Source organism: Phlebotomus argentipes, unplaced genomic scaffold, assembly GCF_947086385.1.
Source record: "Phlebotomus argentipes unplaced genomic scaffold, Phlebotomus argentipes genome assembly contig_2, whole genome shotgun sequence".
In the NCBI taxonomy this organism is placed as follows: Eukaryota; Metazoa; Arthropoda; class Insecta; order Diptera; family Psychodidae; genus Phlebotomus; species Phlebotomus argentipes.
This window is the reverse complement of record NW_026776162.1, coordinates 4,659,196-4,685,204: the sequence shown is the minus strand read 5'-3', so window position 1 is coordinate 4,685,204 and position 26,009 is coordinate 4,659,196. Positions and strand designations below refer to the sequence as shown.

Sequence of the window (26,009 nt, the reverse complement as noted above, 5' to 3'; positions counted from 1 at the left end):
GAATTCGCACGTGGGACAGTGGTGAATTGGCGGTGTGGTGTTCGAAAACCGAAGCCGGTCGCCATATGCAAAAAATTGAGGAAAACCATCACGAACGATTGGCGTCAAGGGAAGAGAGTCGAGTTTTAAGCATTAATTTGTTGAGGGAGACAGTTGAAAACAGTGCACAGACGCTCACAAGGGAACGTTTTATAGGAAATTGATGTGTATTTGACGTGGAGTTGGGTACAAGAGTGCATACAAGATGGATATTGCTGAGCCTGTTGAAAAAGCGGCGGCGCTTCATGTGGATGGTAAGAAAGTGAAACTTTTATTGCGTTTTTCATGCTCTGTGTGCAGGGCGAGTGGGCGGAATTTCACAACAAAACAGTCAGGGTGGACGAGCCTACGTGGATCGATGGGGGAAATTGGTGTGAAAGGTGTCGCGGGGCGTTGGGGAGAAGCGCATTTTTTGCTCTCCGCGCGAAACGCGAAAGCCATTTGGGAGTGCGATAGAAAATTTTCCACCCGGAGTGCCATAAGGCCACCTTCTTTTCCCCTCTGGGATGTTCTAATGCGCGTTCTCGTGTCTTTCAGCGGGTGAGAAGACAAAGATTGTAGTGGAGACGGAGGTTCACACGAACAGTGACTCCTTGAAGCGTCGCCACTCCACAGAACTCAAGCCGGAAAATAATGCGAAGAAGCTCAAGACGAGCAACAATGGCGAGAGTGTCGAGGAGGATGATGACAATGACCTGATTGCCAAATTGGACGCAATTCCCGCGCCGGTGTTGAACAAGGAGATCACCAAGCCGGCGGATCTGCTGAAGAAGCTCGAGGAGGATGGCAAGCGGGATGATCTGCTGGAGCGCATGGAGCGCATTGTGGAGGGCAAATCGCTTGCAAACAGCACGCGACAGACGGAGACGGATGAGGCTTTCATGGCAAAACTCGAGGAGGCCACGAAGCCCAAGGAAGAGCCTAAGAAGGTGACTGAGGAGAAGAAGGCGTCAGAGTCGCCACAGAAGGCCGCCGAAGTGAATGATAAGCCCAAGGAGGAGTCGAAGAAAGTGGAGGAAATCAAAAAGGACGTACCGAAGCCTGAGGAGGTGCGAAAAGAGGAGCCCAAGCCAGAAGTGAAAGTTGACAAGGTGGAGAAGATGGAAGTGGACGGAGAGAAGCCTTCGCCGACTAAGAAGCCCACAAAGGAGAAGAACGATGAGAATGTCATCTCCTCGACAACAGGAAGTGCCAGTTCTGCTCCCAAAGCTGTTGAGGCTAAGAACTTACCTGCAGACACTGCCAACATTCCATCTCAGAAATCTCCCGAGGTGACATCCATGGGCGACGTGAAGCAGGACGTGAAGGTGGACGCCAAGGATAAGACTAGTGTGGCGGAGAAGAGCGAGCCTGTGAAGGAGATGAAAGGTAAATTGATTTGACGGGGAAGATGGCATTACAATTATCACTGAAATGTTGCTTTTTATTGCAGATGCTGAAGCCACGCCTATGAAATCGTCATCGGATGAAAAAGTGCTGGATTCGGGAAAAGTCCAGAAGCAGCGCAATGGAGTCCTCACATCGATAGATATCGCCAGCACGACGCTGGATGAGAAGGATGTGAAGGCGGAGAGCACAGATGCGGCTGAGAGGGGTGACAAGACGGCTGCAGATGCTGTGGCGATATCCAATGGCAAGGATGCGGGAGAGTCGCTGGTGAAGGAGAGTGTTTATGAGGTGAATTTCTGCTTTGAGGAGAACGAAATCAAGTATCTGTACATAGACAAGGTGGATAAGGATGGCCAGAAGAGTGACGATGCGCCCAGCACCTCGTCGAATGGCGACAAGACCGTGTCACAGTCTGGCGAGAGTGGATCCAAGGAGGCGACGGAGAAGTTCGCTGTTCCGGCGCTGCCCAAGAGCACAGTCACAATCAAAGGAATCTCATCACTTTGTTCCTTCATCGTGGAGCGCATGCGAGAGTTCAGTCCGGAGGAGGAGGCCGAGGAGATGGGAAAGAAGAAGGGCAAGAGCTTGGGCACTAAATCAGCCACATCCACGCCTAAGAGTCAAAAGTCCACGCCTGTGGCCGCAAAGGCGTCCACATCGAGTCGCCGGGTGTCTGGCAAGACGGCCACGCCGGTAGCCAAGGAGTCGCCAGCCACGAAGGCTGTCAGCGGCGTCCAGGAGGGCAAAGTGGGCTATGCCGTAATGGCGCGATGGGTGGACAAGATGTACTACGCGGGACGCGTGTCGGCGGAGAAGAGTGGCGGCAAGTTCGCGATCCACTTCGCGGATGGGGCGCTGAAGACGCTGAATCGCGATCAGATTGTCTTCGGCCACGGAGACCTGTTGCCATTCCTCGACCAGTCTGTGCATGCCCTCGTGGAGGGTGACACGTACGAGCCGGGCCTGGTGACGGAGGTGACAATGGACCAGGACGAGCAGGTCCTGTACACGGTGGTGACGGAGTCGAAGACAGTGGTGCGCACGGCGTCGGACATCTATTTGGAGGAGGATCAGGCCAAAAATCTGCAAGCGGCAATCAAGAAGGATCCCCAGACTGGACTCATGGACCTGAGCACGGCGAAGAGAGTTCGCAGGGAGTCGTCAGCTTCGGAGTCCGAAGCCTCTGGACGCAAGGTGGGCCGCAAATCGGATCCCAAGGAGGCCGAGGCTGGATTCTCCGGCGGGGATGCCAAGAAGGGACGTCGTGGAAAGAGGTATAGTTAATTTTTATATCATCAGCCACACACACACACATATTTCTCCACCCCCTTTGAGAGAAACAACAAAATAACACACACTCACACACAATTTTTGATGAGGATAAATCAGATGAAGGAACATACAAAATTTGTAGGGTAGTTTATAGTCTCTCTCTCACTCACTCCACACCAACCCCTCCCCTGTTGTCCACCCACCAAATTGACCAAGCCCTCAGAGTATCGCCACTGTCATAAGCCTGTACTCTTTCTCCCCCTTCCATGCAGATATACGTTTTAAGTAGAAGTTTAGCTGGAAGAAAAAGGAATGAGAAGAAGTAGCGAGCAAGACGATGAATTAAACATTGACAAGAGAAGGACAAATTACATATGAGTAATTTATAATTTAAATTTTAAGTGGAACTTTGAGGTGCGGAATGGGAAGTTACAGTGTTATATTTCAACAAAGAGAATGAATTGATGCAAAGATCCAAGACTCTTCTTCTAACTTCATGATTTGGGATTTATTTAAAGATTAATCAAAATTTTGCTTAACACGCGCGTGTTTCACTTGAGGTGCCATAGTGTCTGTTTCTGGGCTTTTTGCAACCACAATAATTGTGTCTCTTGTGTCAATTCCTTTTGTCTGATCCTGTAATTGAGTAACATTTCCAATATTTTCAATACATATGACATGAGTTTAGTTTTCCCTGTATTTTCTCTTTGTTTTCTAGATAAAATCAGAACGTGTAGAAATGGAGAATTTTTCCCATACATTATGTTTTCCCACCTTTAGGACTTTTTTGCTTTCTTCTCTTGAAGAGAACACAAATATTAAGACAGAGAATACATAATTTGCACAATTCGATAACAAAGTGAAAGAGGAAGAATATTGAAAAGAGAGAAAAGAAATTTGAATAATGAGGAGTGAAAAGGAGATTTTGAAGTAAACAATAGTTGATACATGATTGATAGCGTCATAATATAAGACAAAATTAGGCTAAGTGGTGAAACTTCAATTTGTCACTTTATAATTCTTAGATTTAATATGAAAAAAAACAGAGAATAAAAGCGATAGATGAGAACAAACATGAATATAAAGAGAGAGTAAAAAAAAGTAATGCAAATGAGGTAATATTCTTGTGAATTTTTCCAAGTACTGAGAAATTTATGAGAGATCATTTTAAGAAGAAAAAAGAATTAGTAAACCTACTGTATTTGTGAAACTCTTGATGAATGGAATATTCATTGTGAATACATATGCGTTGAGTAAATTTATCATCAAGAAGAATAAGAAATTTATGATGACGAGAGAAAGAGAATAATATTGATAAATCTGATGGGACATTTTTTTTGGAAAAGTAATAAAAGTGTAATGAAGAAAAATTGTAGTTTTTTCACTTTGCCTATTTGTGTCGTTTATTTTCCATTTTCTATCATTTCTCCCAGGATTTTTAGACATTTATTTTGTCCTTGTTATCCTCACTGGGAAGAAGAGAGAATATAGAAATTAGGGTCTGCTCATTGTAATGTGTTATTAGGCTATTAAGAAGAAGAGATGTTAGTGAGTAATAATGGCAAAAAGAAAGAATTTGGTTGTTGGGTATCGATCCGGGCGTGGATACCCAAACGGCCATCGCGTGATCTCCGATGAGCAGGCCCTAAGAGACAGAGGGTCCTTTGCGCTGAACAATGAGGATGAGATGTTGTCTGGTTTACCATCGCAGAGCGGAAGTTCCACCAGCGGCAGTGATTCTCAATGAGAGTCAAAGCAGTGATTTGTCTGACATTCCCGACACTGAAACCGTGCCTCAGAGTCCAGATGCGTCCGCCCTGGAGGCCATCGATGGTGTCCAGCCGGAGCTGCAGAAGACGGCCAAGGAGATTGATCGCATGAGTGAGTGTTGCGGGGGAGAAGAGCCTTTGGGGGAAAACTGTGGCAGCTGATCTGTTCTGTCTTCCAGGGCGATGGTACTTCGATGAGTGCCTGAAGAATGGCCGGTCGCTCGATGATGTGCTCGGTCCAGTGCCTTTGTCCAGGAGTTTGTTCAGAAACAAGAGCTTCATCCTCACCATCACGTCCGAGGGCAGGGGCAGCAGTCAAGTGTTGGGCCACGAGGGCGAGGGAAATCACGTGAATGAGGTGCACAGGGTGCCTTTCTTCAAGGATCACCTCACGAAGCAGATTGAGGCGGGCGGCGGCAAGGTGTACAATTACTGGGAGGACGTGCCCAAGGCCAAGTACGCCAGTTGCAAGCTGATAGCGCCATTCTCCTGCACCACAGCCAAGTACGTCCAGTGTCTGGCCACGGGAATCCACGTGAGTGATTGCGCAGCGATGCGAGATGGTGCGATTGTGCTCATGCCACTTGTGCTTTCAGGCAATCTCGCACGAGTGGATCATCGAGAGTTGCAGGAGTGGCAGAGCGCTGGAAGTGAGAGACTTCATACTGCCCGCCGGTTGGTCAATCATTGAGAGACGCTTCATTCAACCTACTGTGCGGCGCGTCTCGTCAAACTCCAAGGCCTTTGTCGATCTCAACATTCTGCTCGTGAGTGAGAACAGTGATTTCACGGACTTCTGGACGCGCGTGTGTAAACTCGCTGGGGCGTCGTCAGTGCAGAGAGTCAAGTCTGTCAATGATATCTCGACTATTCAGAAGGGATTCCTCTTGGTGGGCGGCGATGTGTCGCCAATTCTGATTGAGAAGGCCAAGGACTTTAATATTTCTGTCGTGTCGACAGTGTGGGTGGTGCAGAGCCTCATCGCGGGCACAAGTTGCGATCCCAATGCTCACGAGGGTCTCACAAAAATGTTCACGGATGACTGTTGATCCTGTTGCATTTGTTAACCAATTGCCTCTGAATGCGCGCGTGTACAAAGGAGTTTCGTGTCAATTTGATGGGCAAACGACTCTTGGATGTAAAAAGCACGAGATGAAATCAATCTTAGAGATTTGTAGTAATTTTAGCTGTAAGGCGATGTCAATTCCCGGATTTGTACAAAATACTGTATAATTGTATACTATCATATGATAACAACCACGTGATGTCCTGGTTTCATGTTAAAATTACCAATTGTTTTATGGAATAGTTGTGTCTTTTATTGGCCAGAAAAGCGAAAATACAAGAGCACGTGAATGTGACTGTTACGATTGGGCATTTTGAATGGTTGGTGTGAGTGGAGAGTGGCGCCGAGTGGTGGAAATTTGCGGTACTGCGTGACATTTTACGAACGCGTTGGAGGTTTCTGATTGGTCGCGTAATTTCTCAAGTGGAGTGTTTGAGAACAATTCGGAATTTACACAAAAAGTCAACAAATTTCATCAAATAACACAACATTTCAGTGGAGGACCTGCACAGTCTGTGAGGGCTAAAGTTGTGACTCAGTGATTGTACGTGTGGCTCAAGTGGCAGAACTTTAGTGGTGGATTTCAGTGAACTTTGGAACAAAAGGCACTCACACTGCAAAGAAGGGCGTGAAAGTCTCATGAGAAGCAGCAGAAATTGCGTAAAATAATGGATTTTAACTTGCTGTCGCACGACATAAAGCACGAGCTGTTGGACAGCGATCCCCCGGATTTCATGGTGAGTCGTCCGGACAGGACAAATCCCTGCCATCTGTGACCAACTGCGGATGGCTGTGATTCATCATTTTTCGCCTCAACACACACGCTCGACGATGATTCTATTTGTTTATTGTGTGCGAGGAGAAAGAGAAGAGAGGCAATTGTGATAAGGAAGCTTATCAGAATGCGACTGAAGTATCGCGAGAGAGATAAACACTTCTATCACTGGCCTTTCTCTGTCCGGGAGTTTGTTTTGCGTGGCAAACATTCTTCGCATCAGTACCGGTTCAGGGATTCTGGGAAAATTGGGGATTTTCCCGAGTCTGGGAATTGGAATTTCTAATGAGATTGCAAATTGGAATCCTTGTAGCTTGAAATCACGCCGAAATGGCAATAATATGAGAGAATGAGCGCCTGTTCCAAGAATATTGCTCAGACACTGTAATTAGAGTTGCAATGTTTTGGCCTCTAAAAGCCAAGTCTCGTGCAAGCGAAATAGAAAATAGGACACTTGACGAGTGTCTGTGCAGCCTGAAAAATCATCATCATTAACCACTTGCCGTTTCCCTCGCATTTTCGCCTCAATCTCAAACGCCTCGAGTGGCTGTTCTAGATAATTTTTCCACACTGACGAAACGCACTGAATTTCTTGCGATAAATCACTGGAAATAATTGCTGTTAACGCTCTTTACCCGCATTTATAGGCATTTCTGTCCGATGGAGATTCCAATCACAGAGAGAGAGAGACGCTGTCGGAAAATCCCCGTGACTTGATCTCTCTGGGACTCGGGATATTATTCCCAAGTATTGCATAATTGTCTGGGTGTTTTGTGCTCACTTGCGATGCGAGAGAAATCTCAGTGTTATTTCGGTTATTTCACTGTGGGCTGTGGGCATAAACATTGTATAGAGAGAGAGGCTGTGAAAGAAGGGAAAAAAGTGCAGTAAAATCAACCATTCATGACCTCATTTCCTCTCCCTGTCCACAATAATTTCTTTGACCGAGAGCTGGAAATTCTTCTCCGCTCTTTGCGCAAGGAGAGTCATAAAATTTCTTTGGAAATGTACTAAAGTAATAGTAATTTACTGTACTCTGTGCGATAACAGAGCGAGGAAATTAGCTTCATTTGTCTCACTACCTGTTGCTCTTATAGGAAAAATCCTGTGGATTTCGCTTAAATGAGGTTTTCACCCTCTAGAAAGGGGAAAAATATTGATGAAGAATGAAAATTTCATGTTGAAAATAATCCATCAATATTAATAGAGATGGAAAAAGTGTTTCTTCTTCCCAGTTAAATAATGAGGTTAAAATGTATTCAATAATTTACAAAATACTCAACAAAATATGGTTTTCCTGTATTTTACTACCTGTTTTTATTGAATAATAGGGGAGAGAAGAGCTATTTTGGCATGATGTAAAAGAAGGTCTCGAAATTCATTTTCTTCCATTTTTTCTACCTTCCAAATTTGTGAATCCCATGACTTTATAGCTAAAATCTCAGGAGAAAAAACGACCCAAGATGAGAGTAATCAAGGTTAAATGTCTGCCTGAAGTAATTTCCCAATCTTATCGCACGACAAGTAAGATTAACCTTGAAATTTAACACTTGTTTCGTGAGTACATAAAAATATGTTCAAGATAATGATTAAGCGGCAAACTGCAAACTTCTTGGCAATCATCCCACGAGTTCATGACTCACCAGAAATTCACCGGTCATCATTTTCTCTTTGGCGCTGCGCATTGAGAGGTCATGAATTTTTTGCGCGCACAAACAACCGGTGTCTTCGAACTATTGAAATCGTGTATTTTTCTTATATTCTTTCTCTTATTTCTACACAGCGCGACTCAATATTCACACCTTTTGTGGCATGTGAATTAACGGAATGCAGAGCTATTTCGTATAAGAGAGGAATCGCGATAAAGAATATGGAATTGCGTAGTTGTGAAATGTAAATATCTTTAGAGAGCATCAATTCAATCAAATGTTGTTTACAGCCCGAGAGAATCTATTTTTACTGAGGATGGTTGTATTATGAATAAATCCCTTCGGGCCGTTGCCTTTTTATTAATAGAAGACTTGTTTACATCAGCAATGATAAGAGATTTTACGTAAATTTTGCAGTCTCTGGGCTTCTTGCAATTCTAATTTTTTACTTTTCTGCTTTTCTTCTGCCGAATAGTCTGTGGTTATTGAGATTGAAGAATAACTTCTTCACTTGCATGGGATTCAAGTGAATTTTAATGGTGTTTTCCAATGATTAGTTGGGGAAGATTGAGTTGGGAAAAATAAGGCACGTGGCTGTTAAGTGCTCGTGCTTGCGAAGGCCCAAAAAATTCTGTGCTAAGTGCTGTGCAAACATCATGATGAAATTGCTGTTCTTCACAGAATATGTCCCAGATAAGTTAGCGCGAAATTATGAGGTGTCGTAACACAGTTTTCTGCCACAGGCAAAGTGGTTGTAATTAATTTTTTTGCTCTCCAGAAAATGTCCTCATAATTGTAAAGGCTTTGAGAGCAACATTTGTCACCATTTGTCAGCATTGAGGATAATAAATATTTATCAATTATAGCGAGTAATGTTGCTGATATTCTTGTACAATTGAACAATGTTGTGTATTCAATTGTGCAGAATAAAAGTTCCGTAGTTGAACATTTGTCCACACATTTGTTTATCAATTTGGACGAATATTCCTTAATTTTGACTGTGAATAACATACTTATTATCAACTGTAGCCGAAATATATTTACAAATATGGGGGATTATTTCTGAAGTGGGTTTCAAAAAAGGCAATTTCTTGCGTCAGGACTGTTTCGATGAGAGTGGAAATGTTAAAAAAAGTGATATTAGAAAGGTCATTTGAGATTATCTTTCAATTTCACTGAATAATTGACTGTGTTATCTTCTCTTCTAAGCACGAGGCGATTAGATTTGTGGGCTGAAGTACTTGATTAATTTAATTTGTTGTTCAATTGATTGGGAAAAAGTTGTATGGTCGAGCGAGGGTGTGTAAAATGTGGGAATATTGAGAGTCGATTGTATCATTTTTGGGTCAAAGAATTCATTGAATTTTAATGGAACTTTAGGAGAAAGCGGGGCTACCGATGGTCAGGAGCTTGAGAACTTTGGAAGTGTCCAAAGATGCCTGTCTCTCCGGTAGTCTTTCTTGCGTCTTCTGTGCACGGCAACAACTTCTTCGGCTCACAGTAAAATTTGGTGATTGTACGTCTTCTTTTTGTCCAATCCGACCAGCGCGAGAAAGGTTTCACCGTCTCTGCATGTGTTAAATATTTCATGCGGAATGTATTGTTTCACCTTACCTGTCTCCGCAATGGTTGGCGGTACGTGTGCATGTGAAAGAGAGGAAAAGGTGATTCAACAGGTATTTCCTCTTGAGCCGTGGTTATGCGTGCATGTGTGTCTGTGGGAGGCGGTGAAAGAGGTGGCGAGGAGGAAAGCAGAAGCCAAGAGGTCGGAACGAGGGAACAGTTAGATTTTCGCGGTCGGCGACTGTTCAAACCACACCATTCGATTCAGTGTGTATTTTCCACTTCCCATTGAGACGCGATTTTCTCTCTGTCGCACGGAAAAATCCACGTGATGCTGCGGGTGGCGGAGCGAGTGGTGGTTTGTGTGTGAAAAAATCAATTGACGCGCGGCACGCGGGGAAAATAGATTTGCGTGCAGTTGACAAGGGAGAGAGATAGCTCTCTCTCGCTGGATTATGCAACATGCCATGGGGATGATGAATAAAAAATTGTGCTGGCGATAGCTAACCTTAGAAGCAGTTATCAGTGAAATATTGAGTGGCAAAAGCGCGATTTCAGTTTCAGTCGAATGGAAAGTGCCGGAGAATTCAATCCATATTGACACGTAATCAAAAATTTCGTGCCTCGAAAAACTGGCTTCTCGTGTCGGCTAAGTGGAGAGAGACACATATAAAACTCTTGCTTGGCTTGAAAGCCATGTGGCTGTGAATTTTTCCATCTCTCTTTGCGATCTATCGTCTTGGAACAGTGATTCTTGTGCTCCTCAGGATGGAAAGAATGTGGCAAAAACGTGCAAATTGGCAGTGGTGAAGTAAAAGGAGTGAATCACGAATTGGAAAGGCGCGCAGAACAATATGGATTTCAATGACAAAATGTTCAATTTTGTACGTATATAATCATAAATCATTGGGTTTTTAATGCCACATATGCTGTGGAAGAGAAAAAGCGAAATGTGCCACGGTGTTGATAAGAGAACATAATTCGTCTCAGAGCTCCCTGATGTGTGTGTTCTCAATTTTGGAGATTAAGAGTGTGTATGGCCCTCGAGAGATAAAGATGTGCCTTTTTGCGCAAGAAGACGAGGAGCACAATATTTGAAAGTTGAAGATCCAATATTGAGCACGTGGTGATGAGAAGAAAAACCGGGTGTTTCGTCACATTTTTCGCCGAGAGACTTTAGGGATCCGCAATGGGGAAAGAGACTCTTAATGTGCAAAGCGAAACACCCGATGATTGGTGATCGTGAGAATTGAGAGATTGCAAAATCTCGCCATGCTCCGAAAAAGTACAATACGGCACTTTTGCCGAGTATATGTGGTTGCAAAGAGAAAGGTTTAAAAATTCACCCGACACAGAGTTTTGTGTCTTGGTTCAATTGAAATTTTGTGAGGCGTGTTTTTCACTCAATTAACTTTTTCGCCAAACTCCTTTCTATTTGAAGGCACCCAAGAGATTCAGAAACTTGTTTTCACTCACTTGGTCTCTTGGCATTGAATTGCTTTTTTCGCCGAATATCTCAGTGTCGAGAAATTATGGATGCGCGGCTAATGGATGATTTTTTTTATTTGATTATTACAGGGAGAAGGAGATTGGCCATCGAGTCCAGATGAGTTTCTCGAGTCTCTCTTCTCCATGGATGACACACTGATTCCCGATTTGGACGATGAAGAGCAAATAAAGCAGATCACATCGAGCCTCATGGAAGGTGATGATCGGATTTCGTCGTATTCAGATGAACCAGACTTTCCGGGATTCGATTTGAAGCCCGATCTGGATGGGAATGGTCTTCTGCCTCTCTCGAGCGCCGCCTCGGACAGCGGACTCTCGAGTGATCATTTGGACTTGTAAGTTAAAATTGATAACAATACTATCAATCAAATAAGTTAAAGCAACCTTTCTGATAAGATTGATCAGTTGACAAGGGCAATATTGGCTAAGGTTGTTCCCTTTCCGGGTTTTTTCCTGGTGATAACCTCAATCTCTCTTGTGTGTTGCAGAGAAATGAGTCCTGAATATGAGCCTTTGAGTCCAGCCATGTCATCTCCTGGAGCTTCTGTGAGTGAACGCGGCGGGCAGAATTCTCCGGTGCAGCAGAGTCTTCGCGTTGTGCGCAAGGAAGTGTACCAGGGCACGAAGAGGACTCGCGGTGCAGATGACAAGGGTTCAGTGCTGAATGTGGAGGAGAAGAAGAAGAAAGTCGAGGCGGTGCCGAAGGAGGTGAAACTGTACAGAATGGCCCCAATGAGTGGTGGCAACAGTGTGAATATTGTGGGATCACAGGGCAGTCATATGGCGCCGGGAAAGAAAGTTACCATCCAATTGCAGAAATCACAGCTCACGAAATCGCCGGTGATCATAAACAAGGATCACCTGACGAATGTGGGGAGCCTGAAGAAGCTGGTGAGGGTGCAGAATGGCACGGGCAATGCGAGATCGATTCTCCTGCCGGTGACACTGCAGAATGTGAAGGATGTGCGAACGATAAAGATCATCAATGCGGGTGGAAGTAAGACCAGTCATCCGTTGATCATTAAGCAGGCGGCGGCGAATTTGCTGCAACAGTCAAAACAGGGACTCGTGCCGAAGAATGTGATGGTGCCGAAGGAGCAGTTGCTCGATGATTCCATGTCTGATCACACGTCAGATGGCGAGAGTGTGGCGTGGGATGATATCCTGTACAAGCCTATGGTTTCCAATAATATTGTGAAGGAGGAGCTTGACATTGATGATGATGATTTGGAGGACACCTGCACAGAATCCAGCGTTGCTGGCAACAAACTGATACTCACGGCTGAGGAGAAGCGACTTCTGGCCAAGGAGGGCATCAGTCTGCCGACAAACTATCCGCTGACGAAGCATGAGGAGCGTGAGCTGAAGAGGATAAGGAGGAAAATCAGAAACAAGATCTCCGCCCAGGATTCCCGCAAGCGAAAGAAGGAATATGTGGATGGACTGGAAGAGAGGTAGGAAAACATTGGCGCAGAATCTTATTTGTATGTGAGTTCTAATGTGTTGTTATTGGGAATTTTCAGAGTGAAGCAGTGCACAGAGGAGAATCAGACTCTGATGAAGCGCATCAAGATGCTGCAGAGCCAGAATGCCAATCTCACGAGTCAGATGAAGAAGCTGCAGGCGCTGCTGTCGAAAGGGGCGAACACCGCTCAGCCAGCCACATGCCTCATGGTTCTCCTGCTCAGTATGGCCCTCATAGCGGCGCCCAATCTCAAGCTGGGCAAGACGGCGAAGGAGACAGAGCTCGCCGAGGCGATACAAGACAGTGTGCAAGAGCAGAATCGCAACAGAAATCTGCTGTTCGACAGCAAGGATCAGTTTGTGGGCGATGCTTTAGTGGATGAGGATGTGAACTTCGATGATCTGATGACATCGAGTGCTGCTGATGTGCCTCCATTTGTCTTTGACAGCGAGGACATGTCGCCGGCGGCAAAGAAGGCGCGCTTCTATGCGGAATTGGATCTGGATGATTCCACGTGGCATCCGCCGGGCGGGCGGAAAGTGGAGGAGAGTGGACTGAAGAGTCCTTTAGGGGATTTACTGAGTGGCAGAGATGCTCTTAGTTCTGTGTCGATGGCGTCGGGCTTTGACAAAATCACTGCAGATCTCGATGTGGCGGCTGTGCAAGACAAGTTTGTCTTCAGCGAACCACAGAAGGTCAATAAATCACAAGTGACGAGCAAATTTGACGAGATGATCGTGCAGGATGTGTGAAGTTATCGAGTATTCATTGCCTAAAGTTGGTGTTTAATATATATTTCGTATGTTTATGTTTAACTGCAAGAATGTGAATTTACTCGACTGACAGTCGTGATTCTTAGTTACGTTGACCAGCATTTATTGTAGAATGATGCAATTGAAAACCACTTCTTTCCTTAATAAGTAGTTTTTTTAGTGATAAAAATTGAACTTCTTTTCCATATTTTGCCACTTTATTGCTCACGCATTAATTTGAGGTTGAGACCTCAAAGGAATAATAATTTAGGTGTCTTGCATAACGAGATCATTTGGTTTTGAGTGAGTGCAAAAACTAGTTTAATTTTCAAGTTTTGATGAAAAAGGTGCAGAAATCACTTATTTGACAGCAAATTTTTTCGCTGTAGAACGAATGAAATGGCGGAAATTGTGAAATTTGTATGTATTACTTTATTAATTATGAAAAATAAATTGTTATTCTATTAAATGTTGATACGAAAAAAGCTTTCAAAATATCAGTGGAGATTGAATGAGAGGAGAATTTGAATTGCAGAGTGTAAATAACACTCTATAAGCTTAACCACATGAAAAATTATATTATTTTACTTTATAATTCGATGTCTATATTTTATTGAAGTAAAGGATATAAAAGGCCCTGAATCACTTTGGCGCTGGTAAATGATAAATCCAAGAGGAAGAAGAGGAAAAACTCGAGGGAAAAATGTGTAGAGATGCCAAGAACCACCGTGGAATTGTTGGTGAAATGAAACTATTTGTGTTAATTATGCAAAAAATATATATATATTTTATTGTAACACATAAGATAGAAAGTATATAATGTTAATTTATCGTCTATGTAAGCATCATTTATCTTTCTATACATTTAATTTTCTCTACAATTCTTAAGTCAGTCTTAATATCTATATAATATTTTTTCTTGTTTTGTGTACAATTTCTTTTATGTAAAATTGCTTTTAATAAAGTAAAACAAACTGATATATATATATAATGTATTGAGCGACATACACTAAACTAGTGGAAGAATTTTACAGAAATAAAATCTATAATGTGTAATATTTCACTTTAGAACTTTTACAGTCGATTGTGGTGAATTTTCCTTTCTCTTATTTATAATTACTACCAATATTGGGAGAAATATATTTCAAAGTATTGCTCGTCAATAAATCAATCCCCTAATATCAATGTGTTTGCATTTTTTCCATTGTAGCGTGAAATAGTAATAATTTGCCTAAAAATAGCATAGCAATTTAGTGATATCTTTCATATATATATACATACATATATATATATAAAACTCCCCAGCAAAACGACCGGCTTATCTCTTTCCCCACATCTTTAAGGAATGAAACTATTTATCGTGTTAAGTTATATTCGATAATCAGTCATCGTTTCATTTTCGCAATTCAACAAATATTTACACTCGGATCCATTTTGCCTCCATTCTAAACATACAAAATATTAATATATAAAAACACACCTAAGGTATCACAAAAAGTCTAATGGCCTTTAAATCCCTAAAATGCAATTAAAATGTCGAGAACCCGTATTAACATAGCGATACAATTTGCATTTTACAGTGGAAAAAGAAGAGTTGAGAAACTGAACAAGTTCTGTGCAATTGGTTGCGTGCGATGTTTCGGCGAAGCGACTCGATTGCTCGCAACTCGTCTCGAGAAATGCTGGTGGTTGGTTTAGGTTTTCAGGGAGTCCGCGGGGGTGTGTCTACTCGGGGGCGTTGCGAGGGGTCAGCGTGAGTGGGAAGGCATCCGGCGGAAGTGCCACGCAGGCGGGATACATTTTGATGGCGCTGCGATCCGTGCAGGAAATATTGTAGTTCTGCATGATACTGGCCAGCATCACAAATCCAAAGCCTCTCACGAGGTTCTGGCCAATGCACGTGCGCTTCCCGATACTGAATGGCAAGAAGTGAGGCAAGTTCTTCTTCAGACGATACCTGGATCCGTCCTCGTTCTCCAGGAAGCGCGTGGGATTGAACGTCTTGGGCTCCTCCCAGTACTTGTCGCTGGTGTTGAGCTTGTAGTTGTTGATGAACACCACTGTGCCCTTGGTGATGCCGTAGCCGGACACAGCCACGTCCTCCGTGGCCACGTGAGGCACGATCGGTGATGATGAGTAGCGCAGCGTCTCGAACAGCACTGCCATGGTGTAGGGAAGATTCTCCTTGTCGAAGAGCGTCACTGGTCGCTTCCGCTCAGTCACCCGGTCAATCTCCGCCTGAATCTGCTGGCCTACTTCGGGATGGAGCGCCACATATCCCAGAGAGATCATCACGAGGTTTCCAATCGCAGAGTGGCCGCCAATGAAGTCCTCCAGCATGTAAATGATGGTATCTCGAGTCACAGAGGGATCAGCGATGATGCTCTTGAGGAGAGCGTCAGTGAAGTCAGATTCATCCTCCTCAACGTCCAGAGACAACTCACGATCCTCAATGATTCGCCTGCAAAGGAGAGAAATCAAGAGTGAGTCTTTGCTTTAGGGGACTTTGATGGTCAAGTGACGTACTTGAGGATGAATTTCCTGATTTCAGTGGACCAGGAGGAGATCCTGTTGAGGAGTTTGGTGTAGCAGGGCTGAAGCCAGGGCAGAAAGTCAACAGCGTAGCCTTCATTGATGTCCCAGAAGATCTTGTCGAAGCAGTGGACGATCTTGAGGAAGTCCTGATCGGCATAATCGAAGCGGATGGAGCACATGTAGTGGCAAAACATATTCGCCGCCGTGGCCTGGAGCACTTCCTTCACGTGCATCTCACGCCCAGTGCCCACCTTGTCCTTCAGCACGCGCAGGAACTCGCCCATCTCCAGGCAGCCAATGTCGCACATCTTGCGGTAGTAGTCTGAGTTGTCACGCGGGGAGCAGTGCCTCCTGGCCAAATTGCGTCGCTTCTGCTGCAAATTCGACCAGTCGCACAAGGCCAGAGCTGTAGGAGAGAGAGGGAGAAAATCACAAAATCACTATTGCGAATATTGCGCGGTGACCTCCGCATGTCTTCCTGGGATATCTTCTCTCACATGTTCTCTGTAGGTCAGTGGGAAGGAAAAGGCCACGGAATTCAGATTATTTCCCCCTGATTTCAATAAATCCTCGCATGTGCGCCGCCGATCTGCCCTCAAGGAGACACTCTGTCTCCGGGGAGCGCGGAATAGCCTTGGCTATCGCGCGTTTCCTCTTTGGCCCACTATTCTTTGGCGCCCCGCATTTTAAGCGCGGAAGATATGCCGCCGCCGCCCACGAGGAGGCGGCACACACACGTGACCTTCGATTGCCCATTCCAGCGATTTTCCAAGGTCAAACTCTATGGAGAGCGCCCAATTAACAGAAAAGTGCGCACTTGGCAAGCGACGTATATATTGATTTTGTATAAGATTTTTCCTGCAAATTCTTCACGAACCGCACGCTCACAGAGGCAATCCGTGGAACACTTGTATTTTTAATCTAATTAAAAGAGCATAATTAAAAACAATTACTCCACTACATAAACCCTCTCAAGTATGAAGAAAACATTGGCCACTGATGCTGGGTATTTACTTGTGAAACTAGGCTTTTCAAGAACAAACAATCATCATCATCGGCATTGCCTGTTGAAAAGTAAAACATCAAGAATGAAGGCGGAGGTGAATTGAAAAGAAAAATTCAGTGTGTGTGCAAGTATGCAAAGTAACTAGTAAATGCTTAACTTAATGACCTAATCTCTTCACTGCCGTGAATTCTCATTTCACCCATTCGCCATCCAAGTGAGTCGAGAAAGAGAAGAAATCTCTTGCGCGCCCAACAGAGAATTTCCGGGTGAAACACATTCTGCGCCCGGTGTGATTTTCCGCTTTTCCCGCCAAAAAATCGTGCACGCAATGCTAGCTCGTGGCACGAGTGCATGTTGCCAACGGAATGCCATCTGATCAAATTACACCAGTCGCAGAGTTTTATTGCGCCAAAATATGCCTCGCGTCACTTCAGCAATTTTCATTCTTGCTGCCGAGCACCACTCATTCCCCCCTCCGCCCTCGCGTGCACCGGCTTTTCATGGAAATTCAATCTGCTTAGCTGTAACCTACTTCCACTCTCTCATTTTCACCATTCTCACCCGTGGACATGAGAAGGCAAAAAAGCCCCCCGAAAAAGTCAAACTTTCCAGAGCACAGTTTTCCCCACCGCTTTTGCATACGATCGCTAAAATTGCACCGCTCGGCCTTCCCAAATTGCCACGATGACATCATTTAGGATCTCAGGAGATCCTTCGCCTCGGTGCAATCCATCGAAAAACCATCAAAACAGAGGAAAAAACTCTTGCTCTTTGCGTGCCCGAAGCATTTGCTGCCGCTCACGAGCAGCAGAAGAAAACAACTTTGCATGCGTTTCGTGGGATGTTGCAGAACAGCAGAGAAATTGAGAGGAAAACTTCTAATTGGTTCTTATCGTGACTGCGATGCGTGTGTAGGTGCAGAGTAGAAGAATTCCGAAGGAGCACCCAGATTAGAGCATCAACAGACAAAAGTCAGTTGAGTGCGTAAATTATTCCGCGTTTGTTCTCTCCCAATATTACAAAAAAAACACACAAATGGGCAAAAAGAGAGACGAATAATTTTTCTGTGCTATTCAAGTCAGAGAGTAGAGAAGAGAAAATCACATTCTCGAGGACAAGTTTAGAGACTGTACTGAATTTTCTCGGATAAATTTGCATATGAGTTTTGGTGAGAAAAAGTGCGAAGAAATTATACCATTGGCAAGTGTTTCAAATTAGAGTCTTTAATCTCCAGGAGGAGTGTCTCTGTTTGCGACGGATATCCGTTTCACCGTCTCACAGAATGGTAGGAATTCTTATGCATAGATCACTATTTTTACTGGAAAAATCACACTCTGGCCAACGAACAATTTCGCCGGGAATGCGCATTGTTGCAGAGGGTGCAGATTTTGAGCATTTTCCACGCACTTCAGCACAATTAATTTCCGTTTGGCAATAAACTTGGCTCACTCCGCATTTCAATATGGGGCCGAACAAGTGGGAAAAATTTCGCACAAATGCGTGTGTTTTAGAGGAGATGTGAAATAGGCTACTCACAGTTGTTCCTGTCGCCACCGAAGAGCTTGTGGAAGCGCAGAAAGTCCGGGCGTCCGCCAAAGAATTTCCCATTCTGACTGAGAACCTCCTGGATCAGCTCCAGACTGTTCACGACGAAGCACCTGGTCGTGCCGAGTGTGAGACTGTACGCGTCGCCGTACTTGTGGCTGAGCTCCGTGAAGGCCTGGAAGGGGTTTTCGTGGTGCGCCAGGAGTGGCAAGTTGCCCAAAATTGGCCACGGAGCCGGTCCGGGCGCCTGAGCGAACTCCTTCGTCACGGGCTGCGGCGGTTCACTCTGCTGGCGGCTCCTCGCCTTCACGTACGGCACGGATGTGATGTACACTTTGCGACGCCACTCCACCAGCACGCGGACGTAGCTCACGAGAAACGTCACGAAGAGCAGGAAGAGCGTTAGCACTATTCCGACGGCCATGGTCACGAGGAGAGACTGTCACACAAGAGTATCCCTGCGGCTCTGGCAAAAGGCACACGATACGGATCAGAGGGTCTTCCTTGGCTGGAAGATGCAACGCGGTATTCTCAAGTTCTGGTGATCAGCAAGAGGTGTCCTCTGATACCAAGTGCTCTCCGGTCTCACGATATCCCCTGAGGTGACTAAAACGTACACTGAGTCTTTTCGGTGGCTTCCAATTGCTTATATATGCATCCCCGAATCGAGTCTCTCCGCGCTTCTGTTTTTGCCTTCCCATTGATCATTTTCTATACACATTTGTAATGCTCGTTGGGCCGGCGTATAAAGAGAATCCAGAGAGTGTGTCTTAGCCATATACATATTCGTCGATATACACCGCGATATACATCTCTACATGGGATATCATAATAAATAATACATTGTTTGTGTATTGATCATACTCTTCGCGCCGTTGAGGTGCTATACAAGAGCTCATGAGATAGGAAAATAAATAACAAGAACACTCCTCAATGATAACGCACTGGATATCTCTTCGTCGCTTGGAAGGATGTCCCTCCACCACTCCTTCCGGTGGCATGGAGCACATCTCGCGCAAACACTCGCAGAATACATTATTGATGAGTTGGGTAGAAATATTGCAAAAATAGAACACCGGATCCTAGAAAGTTCAGTCCAAAAACATTAATAGATTCACCATCAGCATTTGCATGAAAATATTAAACATTTCCCAGAAGAGAGATGAATATTTTATGAGAGGAAGTGAGCATTGAAATTCTGAGAAAAATTCCGTTTTATTTGGACAAATTTGCTTCAATTTGAGTCATTAAAACATTGACTTTTCTAATACTCGTATAAATATCAAAGAAATTTAATAGTAAATGCGTTAAGGATCGTTACAAAAATCCAGAGTATTTCAAGGATTTCATGCATATACAGTGAAAGAGGTTACCACCTTTTGGGCGGGGAAAATGTGTTTATGCGCGAAAGAAAAGCGCGTCAATTCAATTTCCGACGAAGGGCGATTAGAACGGAAAGTCGGGTAAGGAATAGCTAAATAGCTGGATTTGCTGAAGCATGTGAGAGACTCTGGTTATTCAGCAGCCTTCCTCGCGCGCCAGAATCAATCATTCTCACTCCATTTGCTCTCCGTGCAATGCCAACTAGCCCAGAATGCCTTCGCGGAGCCCATTTGTGCGATGCACCGCCAGGAGGAGAGCGCTGGAAGCTGGATGAGCGGCAATTGGCGTGATTTACTGCCGATGAATCACCGACACTGCTAAAAGTGGGATCTGGATGGAAAACGAAAATGGAGATTTGGCCATTCTACACTCCACTCTGTGGCCAATTGTTCTGCTGAGTTTTGGCCTTTGAGTGTGTTTGGATACCTCGCGATTGGCTGGCGCTCGCGACGAGACTCTCTTCAGCCCAAATATCACATACACTCCTCGACAGAGCGAGAGGAAAAGGCCCCCAACACACAGAGGCGCGAGTTACGTTAGTAACTGAATTCTGGGAGAGATGCCGAGGCGGAAGTAGAAGTAAATTAGAATTCAGAGACTGCTGAAATATTCAGTGGATTAATATTGAGATTGTCTCTAAGGAAAACGGAGACGACACTTTTCTGACTCAATGACTGACTGAATTGCTTAACAAATTGACTTTTCCACCGCTGTTCTCGCGGGGTCCCAATGTGGGCCGTCGAATACATTAAGGAAAATTCAAGCCAGAACCAGATAGACGACCACCCTTCAGCTCACCGCGCTCAGCACTCGCCAGAGGTGATCTTCTCAATGGAAATTTTTCCACGATTTGCAACCACTCCGCAACATCCCGGGCAAATGATCAATTCCAACTCTTATTTTTAATCTCCTCCACCTCCATCGCTTCACGTCGTGGCCAGAGTGCAAAGAGTGGCGATTGAAATAAAAAAAGTGAAGATAGATAGAGAGAGAGAAAAGAGAGCAGAACGAAAGAAAAGTGTTTCTGAAGCGGAGGAAATTCTTCAATTGTCAGAATTTGCAATTGAGAACGTTGTTTTTGTTCTGCCTGTACAATTTCCAACATGCCCCAGCGTTTCTCCATTATTTATAATCATTTGTGCAAAAAGAAATCGCCCAGAATTCATTCAAGAAAAAACTTCTTCCTCTCGCACAGCATCATCATGTTACGACTATCCCTCAGCGCGTCATGCAGATGAATTAATGGCCATTTTGTCAATTCTCAAACTTTTCACAGAGTGTTTTCAGTGGAAAAACTGTGCTCCTTTCGCATTGAACATACGCTCCACTTTACTATGCAGAGAACGGCTAGAATCTCCTCTTCCCGGGAAATCATTTGAATGTCTATATTAAGTGATCTGAGAAGCACCTCAGGAGGTTTCACGTGAATCGCGATTCGCGACAAAACTGTTATTATTCAAATCCATATCTGAATTTTAATGGTTGAATGTTATATCACTGATTGACTTTCTAAGATCTCTTAAGTTTAGTGTTTGGTTGTCTTCTTTGAAATTATACGCTATACATTATTTAGATCAAGACTTTTCCGAGAAATATGAGGAAGTTCCACCAGAAGGAAAAAGTTATAAACAATTTTTTAGAAAGCTCAAACAATTTTGTAAGAAAATGCTGGAAAGTTTACACAGAGAGCTTTAACGGCCGTGATATTTACTCAGAATTAATTGCCAATTCTTCACAATTCCAAAGAACTTTCTAAATTATTAGCTCTTTCAATCCAAAATTCAATGTCTTATCACCGTGATTTCTAACTTTTGCATTTGAACGGCAATTTTCCACGAGAAATCTAGGCCAGTAAATCTGATATAACACCGTAATTCGAAGCTTCTGGAAAATTTTCACGGCGCCTAAACCTGAATAGTCAGTCAAGACATTTGAATATTTCAGTACTTGTAAGTCTCATGCCGCGCGCGCCTCGGCAGAGTTGTGTGTGTCAATATTTCCAGGAACTTAATGGGGTCAATCATTTTACATGCAATCTGACGTCCAAGAGTGTCGCAACAGCGCGAAGAAAGGCGCACAGGAGATAAAGAGAGGGATTTCCATGAGGCAATCTCGCAGAAATTGCCGATGCTGCGAAGATTGATATAAACAAACAAGCAATTGAGACAGTTTCCGGGTCTTATTGGTCATAGATGGAGCGACACGGGAGACGCGATGCTTTCGGCTCGGTCACACGCAAATTATAAAATCTGCACGGAGTTTCTTTTTCTCCATCGGGTGTGTATATGGAGCAATTTCAGCAGTGTTGCTCTGTGTCTTATCTGTTGAATATCAATTTTCCCTATGAACTGTGGAGACCCGTTTTTCTCAAAATCCATTTGCATATTGCGCCGTTTCTTCGTTGCTGTTGTTTTTTTTCTGGACCCCTGTGTGTTTTTTTTTCGGTGAAATTTTCCCCCCAAAACAATCATCATGTTTTCATGTATTGCCATGGATATTTCCACTCTTGGCCGATGAATTGATAATACACAATGCTCCGCGCCGATGAAAAAGAACGTGGACGTGTCGTAAGATTTGGCCTCAATATTGATTGGGATGACATCAGAATCAATCAGTGACTATCTTAAACTTCCGCATCAGCATATATTTCCCCCAATTTATCACCTAGATCGGACACTGTTTGAGGCGCAAGACGAATAAGAGGTCGAGATAAGTCGTTATGCAATTGAAACATCAATAGAATATGGAAATTCCACTATTATTCCTATGGATCTGGATGCCCGTGTATCTCACCAGGAAATCCATATTGTCTCTTCACTCACACTTGAAGTGTCGCGCACGAAGAAAAATGTCCTTCCAACAAAGCGCAGTCAATTGCAAATTTGAAAAAAGCGGAGCAAAATTGGTCAATTTTTTGGGAAGCCCGAACAGTTCACGCACAAGTGGTGCATGGTTTTGCGACGAATTGTACTTTTATGCATGCAGACTGGACTTCGTTGGCGCTTCTTGTTTATTTGTGTTAAGCATATTCAAAATGTTAAGCCTTTTCCATGCATGAATACCTATTATGTATGTACGTGATCGCGGCAGAAATCTTCCGTCGTCTCGGCCGAAAACAGAGGCACACAAAAGATGATACTTTGTACAAGATATTCGACGGCTATAAGGTGTCCTAGAATTACACTATTTGCATCTAGTGTATCAATTTACATTGCGCATGTTTCCAATTAGCCTTTCTCTCTGTTTTTTTCTGGCCATTTTTTTGAATATCGTAAGATGCCCGAGAAAAAATACACCAGAATATTCCAGAAAACAAAGAGTGTGTAAAAAAAAACCTGCATTTCATCACCAATTACACAATCGTTAATGAACTAAAAATTAGTCAATTGTGTAATTTATTTCATCATAATTGCTCTTCCTAATGGAATTATATTAGAAATTCTCACCAGAACTCAATGGCCTTATCTCAATGGCAGGATAATTGATTTCTAACTAGGATTAGCAGCACGTGATAAAGTTATCAGCCTCTCATAATTACTAGTTCTGCTAAAGCCACTGACACATTATTTTGTAAATAAATATAAATCAAAATATTAAGATAAGATAAGATTGAAGAGATCTCTTGAATCAATTTCCCACACACAAAATATGTCCAGTGAAGAGGAAGTTGAGGAAAAAGGCAGACCTTTGGCCAGAATTGATGTGCGGAAAAGTGTTGTGATGGCAATTTGTGCACGCAAAGAAATGACTGGAAGAAAGTGCACATAATGATAAATGGCGTGTGTGGAGTTTTCCTCTCTCATTACGTCTGTGCGTATGCAAATTTGTGTCATGAAATGAATTATAAAGGGTGTCATGTGGCCAGACTTTGCCGACGTTCGCAAGGTCCAAAGAGATACATGATATCGAGCCCATCAGGAGGCGATTAAAGCGGCAATGCGATCCAACACACGCCAATTCAACCGTCCATCCACTTTCCTTCTGGGCCCATTTTCACTGTCAATTGGCGCACAGGCGAGTGAGGAAAAGTTATGAATGAATATTTTGAGCACCGCACAGAACTCGCTGGTTGTTTTGGCAAGTTGCTGATGATGCGTGGAGCAGAAATTTGTCAGTATCGTCAGAATTTGTATTGTTGTGAATATACAGAAGAAATTTGACTCCGATTTCCTTTGGAACAGCGGCCAAGAGAAGAGGGAGAATTTCTCAGTTTTTATTCATTTTGGGGTGACTGAATAACATCTTTATCACATATTTATTCTCTTCATGGACGTCTGGTTCTTTTGGTCAGCTGAATTGTCAGAATGTCTAAAAATACACAAATCATGGAACAGACAGAATATCGCCAAAATGCGTGGAAAAACTAATGGAATAGAGAGAAACTGGGAGAAAGAGGTGAAAATGCCGTGATAATATGGAAAGCGAGTAATGCAAAGCAGAGCAAAAAAAAGTGTACAGAAAAGGAATAAAGGAGATGCTGAGAGAATTCAAACACATTAAAATGAATGAATGTCTGGAGAGATATTTAGTTGGCCAACCTTATATTCAATACAGATATTTTACGTATCATTACAATAAAACGGTTGAATCAGCTTTATTCTGATTTGCGAGTCTAAAATGTCGTCTTAAAGGCACTTTGAAATTCAAGTTCAGCCTATCCTATCTAGCAATTTCAAATTTTATTCATTTATGACCGAAAATATACTTTTTTTAAAGGTCATCCGCGACATGTACCCGAACACTCTCCTGCCGGATTCTGTCCGGGTTTCTGGGGAGGACAAAATTGCCTCACGCAGACACTCATCAAACTTCCGAATGGAGAATAAATGGGGGAAAGGAGATTGAGGAATTTGTATGCGATGGATTTGGGAGAGAGAGAGAGAGAGAGAGAGAGAGATTGTGTGCGACAGTGCTCAAGTGTGTCCGTGTACTACAAAAAGAGGAATAATGTTGTCAGGCCAAATTCAAATATAAATAATTATCGGAACAAATTCTCATCTTTTATTCATTCCAACCACAGTAGAGTGTATGTTTAATAAAATCACAATATTTAACATCTGTCAACAGAAGTGACAAGAGAGAATAAGAGATGGCGAAGATAAAACAAAAATCGAGGAGATAGAAGTAAAATGGTTCATTTTGCATGTGGAATACGATTTGATATTCAGCCACAGTAAATGGAAGACCCACCGTCCCAGCCCCACCTCCCCTACCATCACATCTCCAGCTCTGGCCAGATATTGCAACGAAAGTGTGCATATGAGATATTGGGACAGTACAGTTTCCATAAATTTCCCTGTACAATTCGCCCAGTGAGATCGTGCCTATTTTGCAATTAGGAGCGAGGTACAATTATTCATTTTCACGCACATAGAATAGCAATTGATGTACTATTGAACTCGATATTGTGTGCAGAATTTCAAGAATAAGTATCTCAATCACACCCATAATTCTTCGCAACAGTCTTTCTTTTGAATGTCGAGCCTTGACGATGGAAATTATATAATTGAGAGATGCAAATATGTTAATTCTTAACCCTTTGTGTCTGTTTAAAAGCATTAATGAACGCTTTGTGTACAATTGGAGAGCTAAAACCTGGGGATAATAGACTGAAAAGTTACTCAATCCACCAAAGAATGTCATTTGTTCTGATTATGATTCTTAAGTAAAACTTCATTGAGAGTCATGAGATCGATTCTTGGACTAGTTGAGTTATTTTAATATATTCCACTGTTTAAAATATTCCACGGTTTCACGTGTCCTTACCAAACTTAATCCAAATCTTAATTGGGAACTGCTGTATAAGTAAAAGACATGTGACCACCATTAATTTATCTTTTGAACGTATAAAGAGAAAATCAAGGAGAAAATGTATAAAATGCAAAAATCCACAACTGCGTTGTAAAGAAAATGAAAAGAAAAATGTAATATTCGATTTTCATGTGTAGATTATGGCAAAAATTCTGTACATCTCCCTGAGTTCGCTCTTCTGTGCGCTCTCGCAGAATTACCAATTCAAAATGTATAACAGTTTAACGCCTCGGTACAAATGTCCTCAGGCTGAGATATTGTGCTTTGATAGTGTTTGAAATCATGGCTTCTCATCGCTGATTCACGCGATGTGAAAAAGTCGATCGCATAGGTGGAGCTTCATTGCAAATTTTTGGCAATGATGGTAGGGAATTCCTGGGGCCATCCAAGAGCCAGGTGATAAGGGCAAAAAGTCCCACGAGAGCGGAACTGTGCGGAAAATAGTGAGTCAGGAGTTTTTCACCCTCGTACAAGTGTCTGA

General features: G+C 43.4%; 4 protein-coding genes across 6 annotated transcripts; 3 read left to right on the top strand and 1 right to left on the bottom strand.

Annotated features, from left to right (window-relative positions):
* The first annotated feature begins 66 nt into the window (after nucleotides 1-66).
* Nucleotides 67-3,668, top strand: LOC132265359 (nucleolar protein dao-5-like). 2 transcript variants are annotated; one of them, XM_059765970.1, is made up of 4 exons: nucleotides 67-293; nucleotides 577-1,407; nucleotides 1,472-2,702; nucleotides 3,419-3,668. In XM_059765970.1, exons 1-4 carry the CDS (start codon nucleotides 245-247, stop codon nucleotides 3,420-3,422), a joined length of 2,115 nt encoding a protein of 704 aa, XP_059621953.1. In that variant the 5' UTR covers nucleotides 67-244; the 3' UTR covers nucleotides 3,423-3,668. The 2 variants fall into 2 exon arrangements, with proteins under 2 accessions (XP_059621953.1, XP_059621952.1); XM_059765969.1 differs by lacking the exon at nucleotides 3,419-3,668 and adding an exon at nucleotides 2,973-3,026.
* A 115-nt stretch (nucleotides 3,669-3,783) lies between these two features.
* Nucleotides 3,784-5,529, top strand: LOC132265361 (TP53-binding protein 1-like). Its single transcript, XM_059765973.1, has 3 exons — nucleotides 3,784-4,581; nucleotides 4,649-5,004; nucleotides 5,066-5,529. Exons 1-3 carry the CDS (start codon nucleotides 4,377-4,379, stop codon nucleotides 5,516-5,518), a joined length of 1,014 nt encoding a protein of 337 aa, XP_059621956.1. The 5' UTR covers nucleotides 3,784-4,376; the 3' UTR covers nucleotides 5,519-5,529.
* Nucleotides 5,530-5,829: 300 nt separating this feature from the next.
* Nucleotides 5,830-14,429, top strand: LOC132265360 (uncharacterized). Of its 2 annotated transcripts, none has more exons than XM_059765971.1 (4): nucleotides 5,830-6,272; nucleotides 11,101-11,366; nucleotides 11,520-12,485; nucleotides 12,555-14,429. In XM_059765971.1, exons 1-4 carry the CDS (start codon nucleotides 6,204-6,206, stop codon nucleotides 13,246-13,248), a joined length of 1,995 nt encoding a protein of 664 aa, XP_059621954.1. In that variant the 5' UTR covers nucleotides 5,830-6,203; the 3' UTR covers nucleotides 13,249-14,429. The 2 variants fall into 2 exon arrangements, with proteins under 2 accessions (XP_059621954.1, XP_059621955.1); XM_059765972.1 differs by lacking the exon at nucleotides 5,830-6,272 and adding an exon at nucleotides 9,554-10,406.
* A 509-nt stretch (nucleotides 14,430-14,938) lies between these two features.
* On the bottom strand, nucleotides 14,939-18,758 carry LOC132263889 (cytochrome P450 307a1). The gene is made up of 3 exons (XM_059763904.1): nucleotides 18,326-18,758; nucleotides 15,775-16,189; nucleotides 14,939-15,709 (listed from the first exon to the last, which is right to left on the bottom strand). Exons 1-3 carry the CDS (start codon nucleotides 18,756-18,758, stop codon nucleotides 14,974-14,976), a joined length of 1,584 nt encoding a protein of 527 aa, XP_059619887.1. The 3' UTR covers nucleotides 14,939-14,973.
* Between the last annotated feature and the right edge of the window lie 7,251 nt (nucleotides 18,759-26,009).

What these genes read in the sequence shown, in the direction of transcription:
- LOC132265359 (XM_059765969.1), top strand. Translation starts at nt 245, where the DNA reads ATGGATATTGCTGAGCCTGTTGAAAAAGCGGCGGCGCTTCATGTGGAT. An exon ending in GGCGGCGCTTCATGTGGATG is followed by an intron (nt 294 to 576) that starts GTAAGAAAGTGA and finishes CGTGTCTTTCAG; the next exon opens with CGGGTGAGAAGACAAAGATT. An exon ending in GCCTGTGAAGGAGATGAAAG is followed by an intron (nt 1,408 to 1,471) that starts GTAAATTGATTT and finishes TTTTTATTGCAG; the next exon opens with ATGCTGAAGCCACGCCTATG.
- LOC132265361 (XM_059765973.1), top strand. Translation starts at nt 4,377, where the DNA reads ATGAGGATGAGATGTTGTCTGGTTTACCATCGCAGAGCGGAAGTTCCA. An exon ending in CAAGGAGATTGATCGCATGA is followed by an intron (nt 4,582 to 4,648) that starts GTGAGTGTTGCG and finishes TCTGTCTTCCAG; the next exon opens with GGCGATGGTACTTCGATGAG. An exon ending in GTCTGGCCACGGGAATCCAC is followed by an intron (nt 5,005 to 5,065) that starts GTGAGTGATTGC and finishes TTGTGCTTTCAG; the next exon opens with GCAATCTCGCACGAGTGGAT.
- LOC132265360 (XM_059765971.1), top strand. Translation starts at nt 6,204, where the DNA reads ATGGATTTTAACTTGCTGTCGCACGACATAAAGCACGAGCTGTTGGAC. An exon ending in GCGATCCCCCGGATTTCATG is followed by an intron (nt 6,273 to 11,100) that starts GTGAGTCGTCCG and finishes TGATTATTACAG; the next exon opens with GGAGAAGGAGATTGGCCATC. An exon ending in TCGAGTGATCATTTGGACTT is followed by an intron (nt 11,367 to 11,519) that starts GTAAGTTAAAAT and finishes TGTGTGTTGCAG; the next exon opens with AGAAATGAGTCCTGAATATG.
- LOC132263889 (XM_059763904.1), bottom strand. Translation starts at nt 18,758, where the DNA reads ATGGCCGTCGGAATAGTGCTAACGCTCTTCCTGCTCTTCGTGACGTTT. An exon ending in CGGTGGCGACAGGAACAACT is followed by an intron (nt 16,190 to 18,325) that starts GTGAGTAGCCTA and finishes TCTCTCCTACAG; the next exon opens with CTCTGGCCTTGTGCGACTGG. An exon ending in ATCAGGAAATTCATCCTCAA is followed by an intron (nt 15,710 to 15,774) that starts GTACGTCACTTG and finishes TCTCCTTTGCAG; the next exon opens with GCGAATCATTGAGGATCGTG.